General features: G+C 39.5%; 2 protein-coding genes across 3 annotated transcripts in view; one reads left to right on the top strand and one right to left on the bottom strand.

The window, feature by feature from the left end:
• Positions 1-17,492, top strand: part of Cog1 (conserved oligomeric Golgi complex subunit 1) — a 75,237-nt gene that overhangs the window by 25,288 nt on the left and 32,457 nt on the right. The gene's annotated exons all lie outside the window — the stretch shown is intronic.
• LOC100882608 (E3 ubiquitin-protein ligase MARCHF3) lies at positions 13,930-16,860 on the bottom strand. Of its 2 annotated transcripts, none has more exons than XM_076538852.1 (6): positions 16,623-16,860; positions 16,445-16,562; positions 15,945-16,116; positions 15,328-15,502; positions 15,063-15,253; positions 13,930-14,582 (listed from the first exon to the last, which is right to left on the bottom strand). In XM_076538852.1, the coding sequence occupies exons 1-6, from the start codon at positions 16,644-16,646 to the stop codon at positions 14,390-14,392; spliced, it is 873 nt and encodes a 290-aa protein (XP_076394967.1). In that variant the 5' UTR covers positions 16,647-16,860; the 3' UTR covers positions 13,930-14,389. The 2 variants fall into 2 exon arrangements, with proteins under 2 accessions (XP_076394967.1, XP_003708623.2); XM_003708575.2 differs by having other exon boundaries at positions 16,445-16,567; positions 16,623-16,859.

The following is a 17,492-nucleotide window of genomic DNA, read 5'->3' as shown; positions in this document are numbered from 1 at the left end:
AAAATCGGGAGGACACCTTACAGGACGTTCAAACTGGTTTTCATTCGAAAATGTACAATTCAATGGAAATACGCTAAAGCAAATCATATTCAGAGAACCTCACAGAAATCGCCTTTCAAAAGAATATGTAACTAGGGATATGGGGTATACAAAAATATATGCACCAACGCTGTAACATATGCACATGTTTCCTTGCACTTTTCGTCGAATCGTTTATTATTTCGATCGTGCATTTTCCTAGGTAAAATTTCGCATTTGCGTCGCGAACGTAACGAGTATCGCATAAATCGGTTTGCACGTGCATAAATCGCGTCGGTAAGAATGTACCGGGCAACACTTCCGGCAATCGCATCCGGAAGCAGCTGCGCATGTTACGTATGTACGAGCGTAACGCGTTACGACCGCTCCTTTCACGGTGATACGCGAACGTTGTGAACGGTGCCTTAAACTAGCGTTCGGTTAAGGTTAACGGTACGCTCTCCAGTCGATTAATCTTCGTAAATATCGGTTTGATGGACGGTAATGGGGGAGCGGTTAATTGACTGCCGGCCACGCGATTAATTTACTCGACACCATCGACTTTTCGTCCTCACCGCGGCTACCAGCATCGAATTTCCGGTTCGTGGGAGTTCCGATCGCGTGTTGACTCCCGCCAGATTTAATTAATCATAATCGAAGAAAACGATATACTTTTCAGTTGAAATTTCTCTACCGTTCATTATCGCGTAGCGATTACACCACGCGTGGTGTAGCTATGCGTTAGATTGCTACGCGTGGAATAACTACGCGTGGTATATCTACGCGTGGTGTATCTACGCGTGGAATAACTACGCGTGGTGTATCTACGCGTTAGATTGCTACGCGTGGAATAACCACGCATGGAATAACAACGCGTGGAATAACCATGCGTGGTGTAGCTACGCGTTAGATTACTACGCGTGGAATAACAACGCGTGGAATAACCACGCGTGGAATAACAACGCGTGGAATAACCACGCGTGGAATAACCACGCGTGGAATAACAACGCGTGGAATAACCACGCGTGGAATAACCACGCGTGGAATAACCACGCGTGGAATAACCATGCGTGGTGTAGCTACGCGTTAGATTGCTACGCGTAGAATAACCACGCGTGGAATAACAATGCGTAGAATAACCACGCGTAGAATAACCACGCGTGGAATAACCATGCGTGGTGTAGCTACGCGTTAGATTGCTACGCGTGGAATAACCACGCGTGGAATAACAACGCGTAGAATAACCATGCGTGGTGTAGCTACGCGTTATTCATCATATCGCGATATCATCATCGTCTACCTCGCGAAAATTCGTAATATCAGCTTGCAACGGAAACACCCCTGTAACGTTAAATTGGAATAGATTGATCAGGATCAGTTTACGCAAGGTATCCGCGATAAGGTCATCGGAGAGCCGGAGGAACTCGATAAAAGGAGACGGGGAATCCAGGAGGACTCACACAAAGACTCAGCAGGGTCCCGTGGACGGCTCAGGTGTTTTAGAGGCAGTCGATGGTATTTAAGTCACCGTGGAAACGCTACTTGCGTGGTAGCCGGTTGAAATAGGGAAGGTAGATGGACGAACGGATAAGATTCTTTACCGTGGAGATAGACAGATACAAACAGTTTCATGGCGAGACTGTAACAAGCCCCCGGCATGATCGATGCTAGCGTCCCGCGATGATTTAACTATCCTCGTTCCCGGTGCCGGCGAAATAACTGTTGAATTACAACGGAGAAGAAGTTATGCGCTCCTAGAAAACGTTTCTTCTGCTCCCCTTCGAGCTTAATGCGCTCTTATCTGCGAGCCGGCTTGTATTTATTGCCGCGCTGACGTACGCTACGCTCGAAAACGTGTTCGACGTTAAGTACTTCGCTATAGGATGATATTAACCCCTGCACACTACGTGCTTATTTACACTCTCTATGTATTACATATTCCCTGCATTCTGTGTGCACACCGCAACGAATACTAACAAATCGATCACGTTCTCGATGGTAGTCTATTAACTTTTATTCGTTCTTCGGATTAGTTTAAATGTAGCAATCATTCGGGATGAATCACGAAATTTTTATACAAAATTTAGTTAGGATAAAAATTGAGTTTAAAAATAGCTTTCCGCTGTGAAAGGGGTGTGCACCCTAAACAACCCCATGTACAAATTAGACTGTTCCCTTTCGTTCTCGAAGCGTTTTTTCCACCGAGCTACTTCCGAAAATATCCACACACCGGAATATAAAACCAGAAGTAACCAGTCGCAAGGGTCTGGCATCTGGCGCGAGCTACAAAATATGATAACACCATGTGCACCGACTCACACCCGCAGAAAAACGGGTGAGTTTTGTGTCACTGGACTACGCAATTTTCTTCCCAAATAAACGATCTTACACGAAACAGGTACGATCCGAAGATATTTATGTGCGTCTGCTTTTCGTGTCTTCTTTACGCCTTGGGCGCCATGACACTTATCGTTGGATGACGTATTCTCTGTCATACAATTAACGATATTATTTTGGTAATTAATAATAAGACAATATTGAAAATCTAATCTAGATCAGCAAGGTTTTTCATAGAATATTACTTGTAGAATATCAATAATGTGAGAAACGACGCGTTAAAGGGTCATCCCGATCCTCGGCCACGTGCTGGAGCTTTTTTAGCTCGTTTATGTTTGCGTGTCAGCGAGGTACACGTGGTCGCTGTTTCGCTCGTGCCACGATGTAAACACAGCGCCAGAAAGCGAGGCGTCGCATCGTGTAAGACGTGTAAAAAGTTGTTGAACAAATTCGAGGGAAGTTTAACAAGATTTACACGAAATGAATATTTAATATAATTTCACTCCATAAAAAACTGAGACGCAAATTTCTGTTTCAGAAACAAGTAGACTTAAAAGCAGCGAATCTCTTAACATCGTTATCGATAGGTACATCATATTTTTTGTCAGTGAGATGTTAGTTATTGTTATTTCGGAAAATAAGGCCGAAGGAGAATAAGGATTGTTACAAACTGGTTGATGTTTCGAGTTGTTACGAGTTCTGTATCGTGCGAAGGGAAGAGGGTGGTGGAGAAGAAAGATCGAGACTCGTGCAAATTTATTCGATTGCCATCCACGACTAACTTCCACGATACCCGCATGCGGCCTCCTAACCCCCTATGGCGTTTATTTATCTCGAGTGCACAAGCCCATCGTCCAATTTGCGCTCGCGAGAACCTCTCCGCTCGTGCAGCACACGCGAGCACCACCGACCGTTTACCCGCTGCTACTATATCACGACAGATATACTAATCTTTCGTTGCTAAACCCTTGCCCACGATTCCACGTAACGCCTCCTCGTTCTTTTAGACCAGGGCTACTCCGATTTTTATGGCTCGAGATTCTCTCGAAATCTTCATCTTACCTGTCGGTTCCTATCCATTACTTCCATAAATTACGATATCTTAAACTTCTAAAGTCCAACGTATCAAAATCGTTGCAGAGATTTACAAGTTCCGAATTCCAAAAGTACCAAAGTCTCAAAGTTGTAAAATTCTAAACTTCCAGAGTTCTCAAACTACCATAGATTCACAAAGTCCCAACTTTTCAAACACCCAGTCTCACAATTCCAAAAATCCAAACTCACTCCCAATCTCCCAAAGTTACAAACTTCTAAAAATCCTAAAGTCCTAAAGTCTTGAACACGCAAATCCCAACTTCTCCGATTAATTTCGACCTAAATATGTTTCGAAAAGGCACCAGCGGAGATCAATGGTGTAGAACAATGAGCGCGAAGTGACACTTCCCAATTTCGCCAGCGCGATATCATTGGCAAATCCACAAGAGACTTCCAATATAAGCGACAATCAGACAGACAATTGTTTCTCCTTTTCAGGAAACACTTGTGCCCGGTATCTATGGGGTCAAGGGTCGTCAACCTCCAGAAACAATATACACGCATCGCTCGACGCAGAGTGACAGTCATTATGTTAAATGGCAATCAGTATAATACCGTCATCAACGTGTTCGTACTAGGCAATAACTATAATACAGTCATTGTGGACACTCCCGTCTAATCTGAACGACGGTTCTACGAGTTTTCATTGACCACTACCGGGTATTTCGTTCGCAGATCTTTCTGTATTAGATTTTTCTTTCGCGAATGAACTTGATCGTTTACGTCGTTTTATCCTTTTGCGTCATATAAAGAACGATCGTTACATTGAACGTATGACGCTAGATTGTTTTGTACCCATAATACTTTGTCGCTGCTTCGCCATATTTCAACATTACAGTAACACTATATTACCACGTAACTGCATTATATCGCTGCATCAGTATGTAATTCTATCATTAACAGCAACACTGTATCTCGCGTACAAATTCCTTCGAGTAAAGAATCCCCGAATCAAATTAAATTAATTAAATTATCCGGTACAAGATCTCGACCGAAGCGCGATATTAATCGAACGATCGATCGAGTCGGTACGAAGATGAAATTTATGAAATTTTCGCGCGACGGTATTTCAGTATGCGTCCCTCTCCAGCAATTAAAGATCCAAGCTCGTTACCGTGGGTCGTTTTGATCCATAAAACCGAAGACGGTATCATAATTGCCTGTTGGCCAGCGAATTTAATCCATCGACCGGTCCGTTTGTCTTCTGATTTATCGGACCGTTTACGGTAATGTCTCTCGGAATTCTGTTCGGGTATCGGTGTGCAAACGATGTTCTATCTCGGAACAACTTCGTATTTATTCGATACATCGATTTCACAAGCCTCATTCTGTTTCGGACATTCTTTGCTTATCCAAATTACATCGATAATAATAATCTCGAGGACTGTGTCAAAATTCATATGCATGTCTGCACATAAGAATTTGCTGTTCCACTATTTTAACCCTTTGCGCTCGAAGATAATTTGACTGCTTACAAACAGCAACTTCAAAACTCAGTTAAAAAGTTAAATGAATTTTCTTCAGGTTATTATTTCTTTACTAATAATGTCCACTATTATTTGTTTCACTGTGTTTATACATCACACGTGTCATGTTATAGAATCAGTTAAAAAATGCTTATTTAAAATTATTAAATATAATGGTGACTGCGAGTCACCTCTCGAGCGCTATTATTTTATAATTTTATTACTTAGTTTGAAGAAACACTTTCGTGTAACCCCGACAGCGTAACACGACATTTCCGGACTAATGTCGGTGTTTAAGACCTTAAGATGTTAATATCTCAATTTCTAAAGCTTTATTACTCCGATATTTTAACACCTTAATATGTGGAACATTAAGCGTCTTAGCGATCCGTGTATCAGGTTTTGGTTTTCGATTTCATGCGTAACGCAATGGGATTATAAAGTATGATATTTCAGTGTCTTAATATCCTGCTACATTTTAAGCGGCCGGAGAGTTTTAATGGTTCGATGGTTTCGCTATTAAAATTGATATTAAAATTCCTGTATCGAGCGATTCACGGATTAAGCTTTAATAATTCAATATCTGATGTCTCCCGTGTATCCTGATAAACATCCCACCTGAACGTGTTCTAGTTTCAATGTATCAGCATCTTAATCGGCTCGCGCACAATATGTAGTAACATGTCAATACAGCGAGATTGACTTCAATAAATTAGATATCATCGTGTCTAGATGTTTCCAGCTACTAACCAGACTCCGCTATCGGTGCCATTAATATTTCAGGCTTTCATGCTTGAACAGATAAGTACCACGGCGTTTCAACATTGTACACGAGATAATCTGGTACTAGGAACGATGGGATCTTGGTAAATCAGTGTCACTTCGTGTGTAGCTTCGGATCTCTTCGTACGGCCTCTTCAAAATATAGTGGTCATAGTTTAGTCGGCGGAAATAAGCATTTTTACCGACCGAAATGTTATTCCGTTTTACACCTTCGAGCCCGTCTATGCAGTATTACACGTTTCGTACATCGATACGGCCCTGACATGATAAAAAAGGATAGATACGTATCAGAACAATTGAGTGTATTTAAAAGATAAAGGGAGGGTATTAGAGATGGAACTGGAAATTTGTAAATAAATTGCAAATTTGAATCTCACGATCCGTAAGACCAGTGCTCGCAATTTCTGGAAAAATATAATGATGGCGAAGCGTAGTTAGGGATTTTGATGTATCTTCTATGAACGCGCAACAGTTCTCGGCATAAAAACAAGTAAATCGTTAGGTGGCTCGGGGCTGATCCAGCAAGAAGTCGCGTTATGTGATGTAAGAAAAAAAGAGGAATCCTCGTCAGAAGATCGTGAACGCGGACAAGATATAATAAAAGTACGGTGCCACGAACAATAAATAAGTGACACTAATCTCGAGACATCAGATGAAATTGACACGGGGCCTTTAGCCGCCATGTTTCTTCCCCTTTACCCGTCCGTCCGATGAATGTCTTGCCGGTCGCATAATCGGCTCGTATTTAACCGCGAAACTACATCCTCTGTCCGTTCGTTAACGATGTAACGACACGAGCGAGGAACACGATCACTATGTTTTTCTACGCGCTGCATTTTCCAGAACCATCACGAGAAAAAAGGTGAAAACAACATGGACACTCGTTAGTTCGCGTTAACGCCGACCCGATATCGATCTTGGGACTTTTGCTCCTTTCCGCGACTTTAACGAGGATTGTTAAGCCTTGTATCGTCGCTGAATGATGGAAGGAATTATTAGTTTATTCGGAGTACGGATTTCCAGTATCATTATCGTCGGAGAATAATTCGAGCCATTAATGCCTGGCCGAGGATACGTAAGTGCCTGTCATAATTGTATCACCATTATACTGTTTCCTGTGGACTTCGTTGGGATAATTCTACCTGAGTATCGATCCTTAAAATCCCACTATAATCTCGAATTATTGCCTGAATATATCGTAATATTAAGATGTCAATTCCTCGAGTTATATTTGAGTATTTCAGAAACCTTGGAATTCGAGGATTTCAAAATTTCGCTTTGTAAGCTTCGAGCTTGAAATAATAGTTTCAAAGGAGTTAATATTTCATTCTCTTCCTATAAAATGTCACGAAATACAGTATGAATACAGCAGATAATGTGTCTTAATTGTTAATAAATTAATTTCTTCGTACTACAGCTTTCGCACGCGGTACGATATTCAAAGTAATCGAATTTGGAAGTAATAATAACAAATGTTCACGCACGTAATGTAATGTATTTGCATAATTAAAGTGGTCATTATGGTTAATAATAGCATGACAGCGGCATAGTAATTGCCTACATTATCGATAATAGTCATTGATAGGAAGAATTAACTCCGTTAATAACAGCAATTAATAATAATATTTCACGGACTGTAGAGTTTATATAGTGATAATAATCGTTAATCAATGGTGTGAATATTTTTTGACGTTTAATTTATTGAATGTACACCGCGAATACCTTAATTAACGATCATTTAGTAAATGTGTATACCTGCGCCTAGTTATAACTTTATACTCTTCGTTAATGCCCGCGCAATTAACTGTTCGGAGGCTCCCATTAAACTCGATAAATAATGTTTAGCATTTCTTTACGTATCGATGAGATTTTATATAAGACCACTGTGTAATAATAGTATTGGTTCTGCTATAAATTGAAAAATTTAGTGGAAGGCAAAAAATTAATAAACCGGAGGTTTTGGAAATTGATTGTTCTTAAACGAATTTTAAATCACGCGCTTGCTTACACTTCGTACAATCATAAATAAAAGCTAACGGAATATTATATACCTGTCCCGAGATATTAAAAAAGGGGAATGATATATCTATCTACTGGCTCTCCATAATTCAAATTATACACATCAACAAACATACAACGATGTTGGGGCACGCAAGCACTCGTGTACCCCACGGATATCTTTAATATTCATGTTCGGATAAGGTAGCTCCAGTATTCTCTTGCGCCATTACGATCATAATTTATCCAAATTAATTCTGACAATGAATGATTAACATATCTGAACTTACTGTAATTGCAAACATTAATGGCACTGATTAATGACTTGGTCGAAGCTGCGAATAAAATAACGATTCTTTTATCTTCGTTTATATGTTGAACAAAATGGTTGTCATGTAAACTATCAACGCGTCAGGAGAAACTACATATTACGGACACTGTGTTCAGCTTGTTAATTGGTAAAAGGTAACAACCCTTCCGCGGGATCAACGTGTCTTCCTGTCGAAAAGCTCATCTCGAAGCCCGCTCACGTTTCTGCGCTTCGAGCTGTCACGTGGACGGAAAAGATAAAAAGACTCCTAACGGAAAATCTGATCCCGTGGAAACACCCCGGAAGTACGCGTATAACGAGCAAATGGAAATTTCTCTACTGTCGGTAGCTCAAATTGCCATTCTTTGACATACAATTTTATTGTACTGTAATTTTACTGTTGTTAGAATTGCTTATCGACAGCTTCTTTTAATGTAGAAATTCTTACGGTTCTTGTAACTTTGCGATTCTTGTAGTCCAAGAATTTTGTGGTGTTTCTGTGATCTGACTTTTGTGATCGTTTTAGATCACTGACGTCTTCAAGTAAAATCTTATATTTCAATGAATTACATGAGCAGTTAATTCAAATGTTGAAGTTCCACGTAACGAATTACTGGCACGAAAAAGCGATGGAGAAGCGTTAATTGTCAGATAACCAAAACGATGCTCATCTGTACAAATATTGGCCTATCCAACACATTTTTCCATCGGGTCTAATGCTCGTTGTCCGTACGGTTCGAGAAGGTCCGTTCAAATATTATTAGAGTAAGCAGTCATTTTTAACAGCGAACAAACGTAATTAATTCGCTTGATTAATTGTTCGAGAGGTATCTGTTAATTGATCGATAAAATCGGCATTCGGTGTCGAGTCATCTTGTAAAAGCATTAGTTGTCATGCTCATAAGAATAATTTTAAATTAAACGAGAGGAACGAGAACTTTATAGTCGGTTTACTGCTTTCGTTGTATTTCTACTTACAATTCTTATGGCCGTTTGCATCGTTTTATAGTTCATTTGCATTAGAATTATGCACTTGCTTGCTGTAATTCGGTTAACACCTTGCAGGTAATTAATTGATACAAATATTTGAACATTGAATCATTGCAATACAAATATTAGTAACACTGTGTTGGTTCCTTGAAAGTACGTATATCTGAATAATTCTAACAATCCGAGACGAACAATCAGCTAACTTAACGTAACCTAATTTTACTGTCTGACTTAATAGACTCGAAACACGATAGCTTAATCTAATAGTGTTATCTAGCCCAACATAAAATGCAGCATAATTTAATAATCCAGTGCGACATAAGCTCCATCGCCTGAAAATAGCAGCACCGCAATAATTCTTCGAGGGAAGAAAGTGTCGCGAAATCTACAAGAAATTTCTCGTTGGATCAACAAGAAATCCTTGACTCGATTTTTACGCGGCGTTAGTACGTACACGCATCCCGGGCTTAGTGAACTGCATCGTGACAGGTTCCTCGGAACATGTAGCACGTTGCGGTAGGTCCTTGTCACGGGAACGATAAATCTCCCATGGATTCAACAATATTTGCACCTCCGACTGAACATGTCTTTCTCTCGCTCGGCTTTCCCGGAACATCGGTTAAACTTCCTCTCCGCGTTCTTCCACGAAAAAACGCGCTGAACCTAGATAACAGCAATAAATTCATTAACTATCCCTGATGTTACCGCGCTAGAATTTCATGCTTCAGGTGTAAAATTTTTCCCTTCCGATATTATAAAAGTTTCGAATTTTGAAAATTTCCAAATGATTTTTGAAACGAAAGAAAAGCTGGACCTCGTTAAAATATTCTAAATATAGTTGGTTGTCGATTGGTCTCTTCGAGGCGTGCATACAATATGAACGTTAAATCGTGTTCCTTGGCACGGTTCCATCGTTTTCGTCCCTGTAGCCGACACACGTTATTATCTCGTAGAACTTGATTTCCAATCTTGAAAACCTTCCATCTTCCTCGTCCGCTAGTTCCCCGTGCCATCATTTGCAAACAATTAAATCATTATATTAGACAACGATGCAGTTTCGAAAAGTCCGCTTCGACGTTTAAAATATGCGTCTGCGATACGTAGGAATGATATACGTCTCCATGTATAACGCGCACGGTTTGTGGCATAAATATAACTCTTTCGAAAACACGAACGTAATACAATCAAGATTACAACTCATCGATAATAAAATCTCTCGTTAATTTCACCGAGGTACTCCTTGTAAAACATGCGGTGAAAAAAAGTGAACCGAACGAAAAAGGATCGAGGGTGGTGATAAAAGGAGATGGTAAATGTACATGTTACGGTGATCGAAAATTAATGACGACGTTGGTTAAAAATTACCGCGAACATTAATTATTTAGCGTGTACCGGTATCGTTTTGTTTATTAATAACCACGATTAATAAATATCTCGAAGCAATTATAGGACGTCGAGATCGACCGAAACGAGACAGAAGGGCGCGAGGGGGTGTATCGAGGGAGGGAGCGAAAAAAAAGGGGGCTAAAGAAAGTGATTCGAGAGGAGAAGGCGTTTCGATTTATTGGCTCGCGTGTTGGAAACTGGTGGTGCTTGTTAAACCGCTTTTACAGGCGGCCAGATACCTTTATCATCGACTATAAATTTCGGCAGCGCCCCGATAGAAAGGATCCACGTTCGTAATTGGCAATAATTCAGCTGGCAGCTCGCGGGAAACGAGTCTGCCGATTCTCGATACTCGATGTTCGAGATCGCGCTCGACCTACTCGCTTTACTTCGCCAGATTGAACGCTTCTTCTGCATCTACAAATTGAGACGTTTGTATTCGGTTCCACGCTGATTTCAATCACCGCTCTCCAAAAGACATTTGCTTCTTTACGATTCTTCTAAATTTTCAAAGCAATTTACCGTACTCATTTTCTATATCTTCATTTCGAGAAAATTAAGCTCCGAGAAAATCAAGCTTCTCTATAAAAATTGATGCAGGATATATTCGATTATATTTTCCACAGTGTAACACTCTGTGTAAAGTATTTATATTGTAAAACAAAATTGAAGGATCCTTAATCATGAAATACGTCGTATGGAGAGGCTCGAAAGTATCGACTGCGCATCTTCTATCTGGTTCGACAAGGCTCTTAACGAGGGTTAAAAATACGAGGCCGACGGGGCGAAAGCCGTGGATTAGAAAACCGGATTATTTATGCAGAAATTTCACGCGTTCTTGCTTCCGATTCTCTCCTAATCCTCCGTGGATACGCATCCTGTCGTAAAATTGTTCGGAGATGCGGTCCTTCACGCCCACTGATGTACCTTCTTACTATCGACTCTCCTTCCAGAGCTCTAATAAATATCTCTTTACAAATCTTCTCGTTTCAAAACATACTCTTCGAGTATCTCGATTGGAAGATCAAAAAGTATGCAGTCGTGTCGATACAATTTTTCAGTTCGTTCAGATTGCTTAACTTTATTGAACATTTTGAAAATTGCAAGAGTTCTCCTTCGAATTACCTAGTTCTAAAAGAGCTACAATAATTTTCAGGTTTACCGTGTTCGAAAGAGAGCAGACGCGTCAGCAGAGAAAAATTCGTGTTCCTTCGGTTCTGATTTTACCCTTTGCTGTCAGAGGGGATACACAGTTGTCCGTCGTTCTTCCCCAAGTTTTTTCTCGATCGTCTAGGAGACTAGAACGTCACGTGCCGTAGAATCTGGAAGAACCGGATGCAATCCGCGGTGATGGCGCGTAAAAGATTCATTTCTTCCTCGAGTCGAATTCACGTGGAAGGATCTTCTATTTTCAACCGAACCCTTGATTGCCAGGATGACATAGACCCCTGTATTTTTACGCCTTTCGAACCCTTTACTTTTTTTTGCCGGACGTTGGGCAATATCAATTTGTATAATGGCGACCGTTGGGGGTTGCTACCCTTCATTTCTCTTTTTCTTCTCAAGCAGTCAGTTTATAAATCTTTTTTTTATCGGACATTTCGTTTCATAAATTTGTAAATTTTTGAAGTTAAGAAGGTGCATCGGAAATGCTATTCATTAGATTACTCTTTTTTGCCTCAAACAAAATGTCTGCTTATAAATCTTTTTTTTGCTTCGTTTCATGAATTTGTAAATTTCAGAATTCTGAAGTAAAGCATATGCATCAGAAATATTATTCATCGCATTTTTATAAAGTCATTACTCGAAATTATCATGCAGAGGGAAATTTGCATGGCCGGAACGAATTAAGATCGAGTCCGAGATCGGTCTATAGAGTAACACAGGTCGATGCGTTTCTCCGTGATACGCAAAGATAGCAATAGTACTCCTTATCTAGCGCGTTCTTTCATTTTCCCGATGCAAATTATGGCATTATGCAAAGTGGCTTCTGAATCTTTCGACGTCCACGCAGTGGCAGGTATTTTAGCAAAAAGCAGACAAGAAAAATGTGCTCGAACACGGGTTTCGTGCAAGCTTTAACGATTCGGCGAATCGAACAAAGTTGCTGAAAAGATACGCATTGCCGTAAATGGGATCTTTGGAATCTGCCACGGAGATCTACAAAAGTTTAAACGGCTTTGAACGTTACATACGCTTTTGCATTAAGCAAATGAGTCGACGATAAAGAAATACTTGTGCAACAGGTAATGATAGGTGGTTTCCAAGGGTGCAGGAAATATAGTAATTAGTTTGAAGACTAATAAGAGCAAAAGCTTGTGTCTGATGACGGCGGAACACGGCGTGTTCCGATACAATGTATACACGCTCTGAATGTTAATATCAAATGGCCTTCGTTACACTTTATGAATTAAAGATTAATGCGACGATTAACTCTTTGTGGACTAAAGGCGTCAATATACGTTATAGTCTTTACTACTTACTTTAGTCTTGGCATGGTACTTTGATTATTTTTTCTCGATTACCATAATGACAGAATACTGTATCATTTATTCTTCGCTGGTCACTTTGATGTTTGATTTTTCAGCGATTACTCTTTATTAGTCGCTTTTATGGTTGTATAATAGTTTGTATAACAACGTTACATAGAGCTAATTCGTGAGAATGCTTCTATGGACAGGAATGTAGCTGATCGTATTAATAAGTGTCAACGGTGAACAGAAGCGATTAAACGCGGTCGAAGAAGCGTCTCGTTGCAATTACGCGAAACCTGATTAAAACGCTGCCGCGTTACTGCCGTTAATTTCACGTGAATTAAGTAGAAAATTGACTTTCCTGCGGCTAAAAAGGATAATCATCCGTTAAAAAATGAACGATGGACGGCGGAAGAGATAATGCGAGACGACGGAACAGCATAAAGATATCAAAAAATTGTCCTAGAACATCGACCTCTTCTTTTACTTCTGCTTGTGCCTTGAAAGATGGCCGAAGGGTGACTAAGTGGATCGATAATACTGAATTAATTCAAACAGGACTAATTAGAGAAATTATTAGCTAAAGTTATTAAAATATTTTAATAATTTTAAGATTCCTTCGAAACAAATTAATATTTGAGCCTGCCAATTAAATGAATTGGGAAAGTTGGATTCATTAGAAGAGGCAATATAATTCAAGAATTTCCGCATAATTTGCGAAACGTTTTTACGAAATTTTCTCGAAACGATTTTATTGAACGTTTATCGAGCAATCGAATGTCGATGCTTGAATTAATTGCAAAAACGATGGTCGGATAATTTACGGATTTTTCGAGAAGCATATTTTTTGCCGCGTTGTAAAAAACGTACGTTTCAAATGACGGAACGTTTCAATAAAATTTTGAAACTTGTTCTCGTATTAAAATTATCAACGATACGCGGTCATCCTTGTAATAACTCGTAATCGATTGAGAGTGAAATCGAACGGGATACTCCTTGAGAAGCTGGTTTAGCCAGTCAACTCGTTTTTCTTTCGTTCTTCGATACTTCCTTCCGTTTCACATACAAACTATTAAAGTCTCTTAATATTCAATTTATTAAAAATTAAATAGCAATCGATAAAGTATAAAGTGTCTATAAAATTATTTTTATCAAAATTTCTCGATGTAGAGCATAACAAAGTTGTAAAATAAAAATGAATGTAGAAAAGTTTGATCTAGTGGTTCAACAGTACCGATACAGAGATCTGAAATTTAACAATGAACTTGATAAAATTTTCGTTCACGTTCAACATCAGATTCACCAACAATATTAGCAACAATATTGCCATAATCATGACAGGAAAATTAAAAATGTCTATCGATGTATATTTCGCGAAGCGATATAGAACCGGAAGCTCGTGTTCTCTCTCCTGTGTAATTAATTACCGTTGATAGTCGGTAATCAGCCTCGATTAAAGCCGCCTTCTAATTAAATGCAATTACAAGCGATTAAATCTTGCATCGTAGGGTACACGCTGGAACGAATCTTTTTCAGTTCAATCGATCGATCGCGTCACGAATATCCGTCAATTCGTTGCTGGTGTTTCTCTGACGGCCGAAATGTTCGATCGAGCTGTTGAATAATGTTTCTTCTTGTCTCGATTCAGCGATAATCGCGTCGTCGGGGATCAGTCGAATCACGAAATTGCTTCTCCAATAACGACGCCACCGTCGACCGTGTAATCTGTCGATATTTCAATTTATTTAACCATGGAACGATCTCTTAATCGTCTTAATGTAAAGAATTAATGAGAACGATTATTTCAGTACCTTAATATAACGTATTAATTCAGAGAATTATTTAGTCGCATGCGAGGAATACGGAGAATCACTTAATTAAAAGAATTATTTTGTAATCTCGACAAGTGATGAATAAAAGAAAAGTTGGAGTAAAAAGAGTAATGGTAGTTTAATATACGAGGTGTGACACAAAAAAAACGAGACTAGGTGTGTAGTTTGTAACCAGCAAAAATATTACTGTGATGAAAATATCCTTCTCCCATTCTTGGTACTTCATTGGAACGATATTACCATACAAGACTCAACAGCATTCGATTATTTTTAGATACAATGATTTATTGGAATAGTCTCGTTTTTTTTGCGTCACACTATTAATGTGTCTAATGATTACGAGTGAAAAATTCAGATGAAAGAATGAACCCACCTGCCCAAAGTGATTATCCAACCCCAATAAGCGATCAAAGTTAAGGAGCAGGTAGGAAGCATAGCAACGATCATCCATGGCACATCGTGTAATCTGTTTCTTATCAGCATCCTCAGAGCGAGAGCACATATGTAGCAAGAAAACAGGGCCAGTGGCGTGGTCACTATCAAGTATAGTATATCCAAGAACATCTAAAAAGTATTTCTTGATTTGCTAGAAAGCTGTCCCTCGACTAGGCAATATATTAAAGGCCAATTATACTTACCTGTCGAGTTACTATCACGGTATTGAACCATATCGCGATACTGCGGAAGATACTGTAACGTGGCACCCTTTTAGTAGCGTATTTGTATCCGCAAAGTTCGCACCTTGTGTGACCCGATTCTGTCAGCCATCTTTCGAGACACTGTGCATGCACCAGGGCCACTGTTCCTCGACACCTGTTCAAGTCGTGCCTGGATTAGGGTCAACGTAACCGCATTCCACCTCGAGTAATTCGTCCATCGAGTCTAATCGAATTACCGTGCTCGATTTCGTTTTAGAATCGTTTACGAGAAAACTATCTTCTTACTCTCGAGTAACCAGAAATTCTCAAATTTCCAAATTACGTTGTAAAATATTCGGAGCGAGTCGTGCCACATTCTCCCCCGATTCTAAAATACCTCTAATGGATCGCGATGAAAGAGAAGTGTCGATCGTTGGAAAGGAGTCAAGCACTCTCTACTTGCACCGGTTGAGACTACTTTATATTATCAATAATTGGTTGACAGTAGGTTAATCTAGATGTAACCTACATTCGAATCGAACGCAGCTACCGTGGGCACAGCCGCGTTATCTGATCCGGTGAAATTGATAAATTGCACTAAATATTGATAAACTCACTTGCAAGCGGAGATCAAAGGACCGAGATACGAGTAGGAGGATAATGTCGATGTCTCGCTGTCGACCGGTCGAACAGTTCTGGCTTGTCTTCTACAACTTGCTCGATCCTCATCGTTCGTTGGATAACCGCCCATGTGACATATTCGACAGATATCGCCCGAGATACGAGATTCTACGACAGAAACAAAACTCCTCCTTCTTTTCTAAGTGCTATTACACTTTTAACCATTTGCGTCGGCTATTTATTACCGACCACGCGTAATCATTGCGAAACTCCGTTTACAACCATTTTATACTCTATGTTTCTCGTGATAAACGATCATACCGAGACAAAGATCAATTTCTTCGAATTCCTGACTTAATTCGCGGGGAAAATGTTAAGGGTGGACGACCGATATTGATAGCAAAAGGAGTGGCAAAATAAAGTTGTCAAACTACCTCAAAATTTTCATTACTCTCCAAATCGTACACCCATCGTTAAAGGTTTCCAAAAAACATACCATTACTGTTACCCTTAGAATCTTCCAAAGTCTTCCTATCGTCGTCGGCCCGGTGGTTTAGTTTTATCTCTCGAAGAGGTTTGCTGATACCTTCCAGAAGGACATGCTTATCTTCGGGCTGATCTGAAATTGCCGATATTTGGTCCAAGGATCACGAAACGATCGATCGGTTTCTAACCTGTATCGTTCGCGTTATCGTCATCGAACTGATCGGTTGACATCAAAAAGGCGATGGTAACATCGTGTTACCGCGTCTAATAACGCAGCGAATTTTTCGACGCTATTATCTATCGATACCCACGATGTTTCTTATTCACGATGCATCCGACTCGAAATTCTACCTATCGCTATTCGTTCGGCGAATCCATCTTCTGCCTCAAACCTCTCCGCAGGCTCTGACAACTGAATAACGAGGCAGCTCGAAAGATACGAATTGCGGATTAAACCTCGTTCACGCTTTCACGTCTTAATTTTTTTCAAGTCAGAATTTAATTTCATTGAAACCAGTATGCAACTGTGTTCTGAAAGCATGAAGTTAAAAATTGGCATATCCAATTTTGCAAATAAAAATTTAGAAAATTTCATCACTTATATACTTGTACTAGTCGAACAGTTCATTATGAAAATGAAATTGAAAAGGAAAATGAAATGGAAGATCCTAATATATTCATATCATCTAGTAAATTATGCTATATTGCACCAAAATAAATTATTTGTAAATTTCGTAAAACCTGTTAACCCTTTCGGAAAATTTTGTATTTGTATTCGTATGAAAATTTGCACTCTACATTTTGCACTTAGCTATCGCGAATCCTCATTGCCATCTTAAAATATTCAATGCCATTTATGTCGAACATCGAGATATTTTTTTTAATGGTCGCATATATTGAATGAAAGTTGTGCCAAGTTTTATAATATAATCTCATAGTTTGCGTACAAATTGGAAATTTTACGGTGCACCATTAAAAGACCATATATAAGGGATAATATTTATTAAATGGTTTAATTCGTTGTGGTTCACCTGCTGATGGTTCACAATTTCAAATTA

This window comes from Megachile rotundata, chromosome 13 (assembly GCF_050947335.1).
Source record: "Megachile rotundata isolate GNS110a chromosome 13, iyMegRotu1, whole genome shotgun sequence".
In the NCBI taxonomy this organism is placed as follows: Eukaryota; Metazoa; Arthropoda; class Insecta; order Hymenoptera; family Megachilidae; genus Megachile; species Megachile rotundata.
The sequence above is the reverse complement of the archived record's forward strand: the minus strand, read 5'-3'. Positions and strand labels throughout refer to the sequence as shown.

Coding starts and splice junctions, on each gene's coding strand:
- LOC100882608 (XM_003708575.2), bottom strand. CDS start 16,665: ATGTCAACCGATCAGTTCGATGACGATAACGCGAACGATACAG. Junction 16,568..16,622: donor CGATAACGCGAACGATACAG/GTTAGAAACCGA, acceptor CGGCAATTTCAG/ATCAGCCCGAAGATAAGCAT. Junction 14,583..15,062: donor TGGATAATCACTTTGGGCAG/GTGGGTTCATTC, acceptor AAATATCGACAG/ATTACACGGTCGACGGTGGC.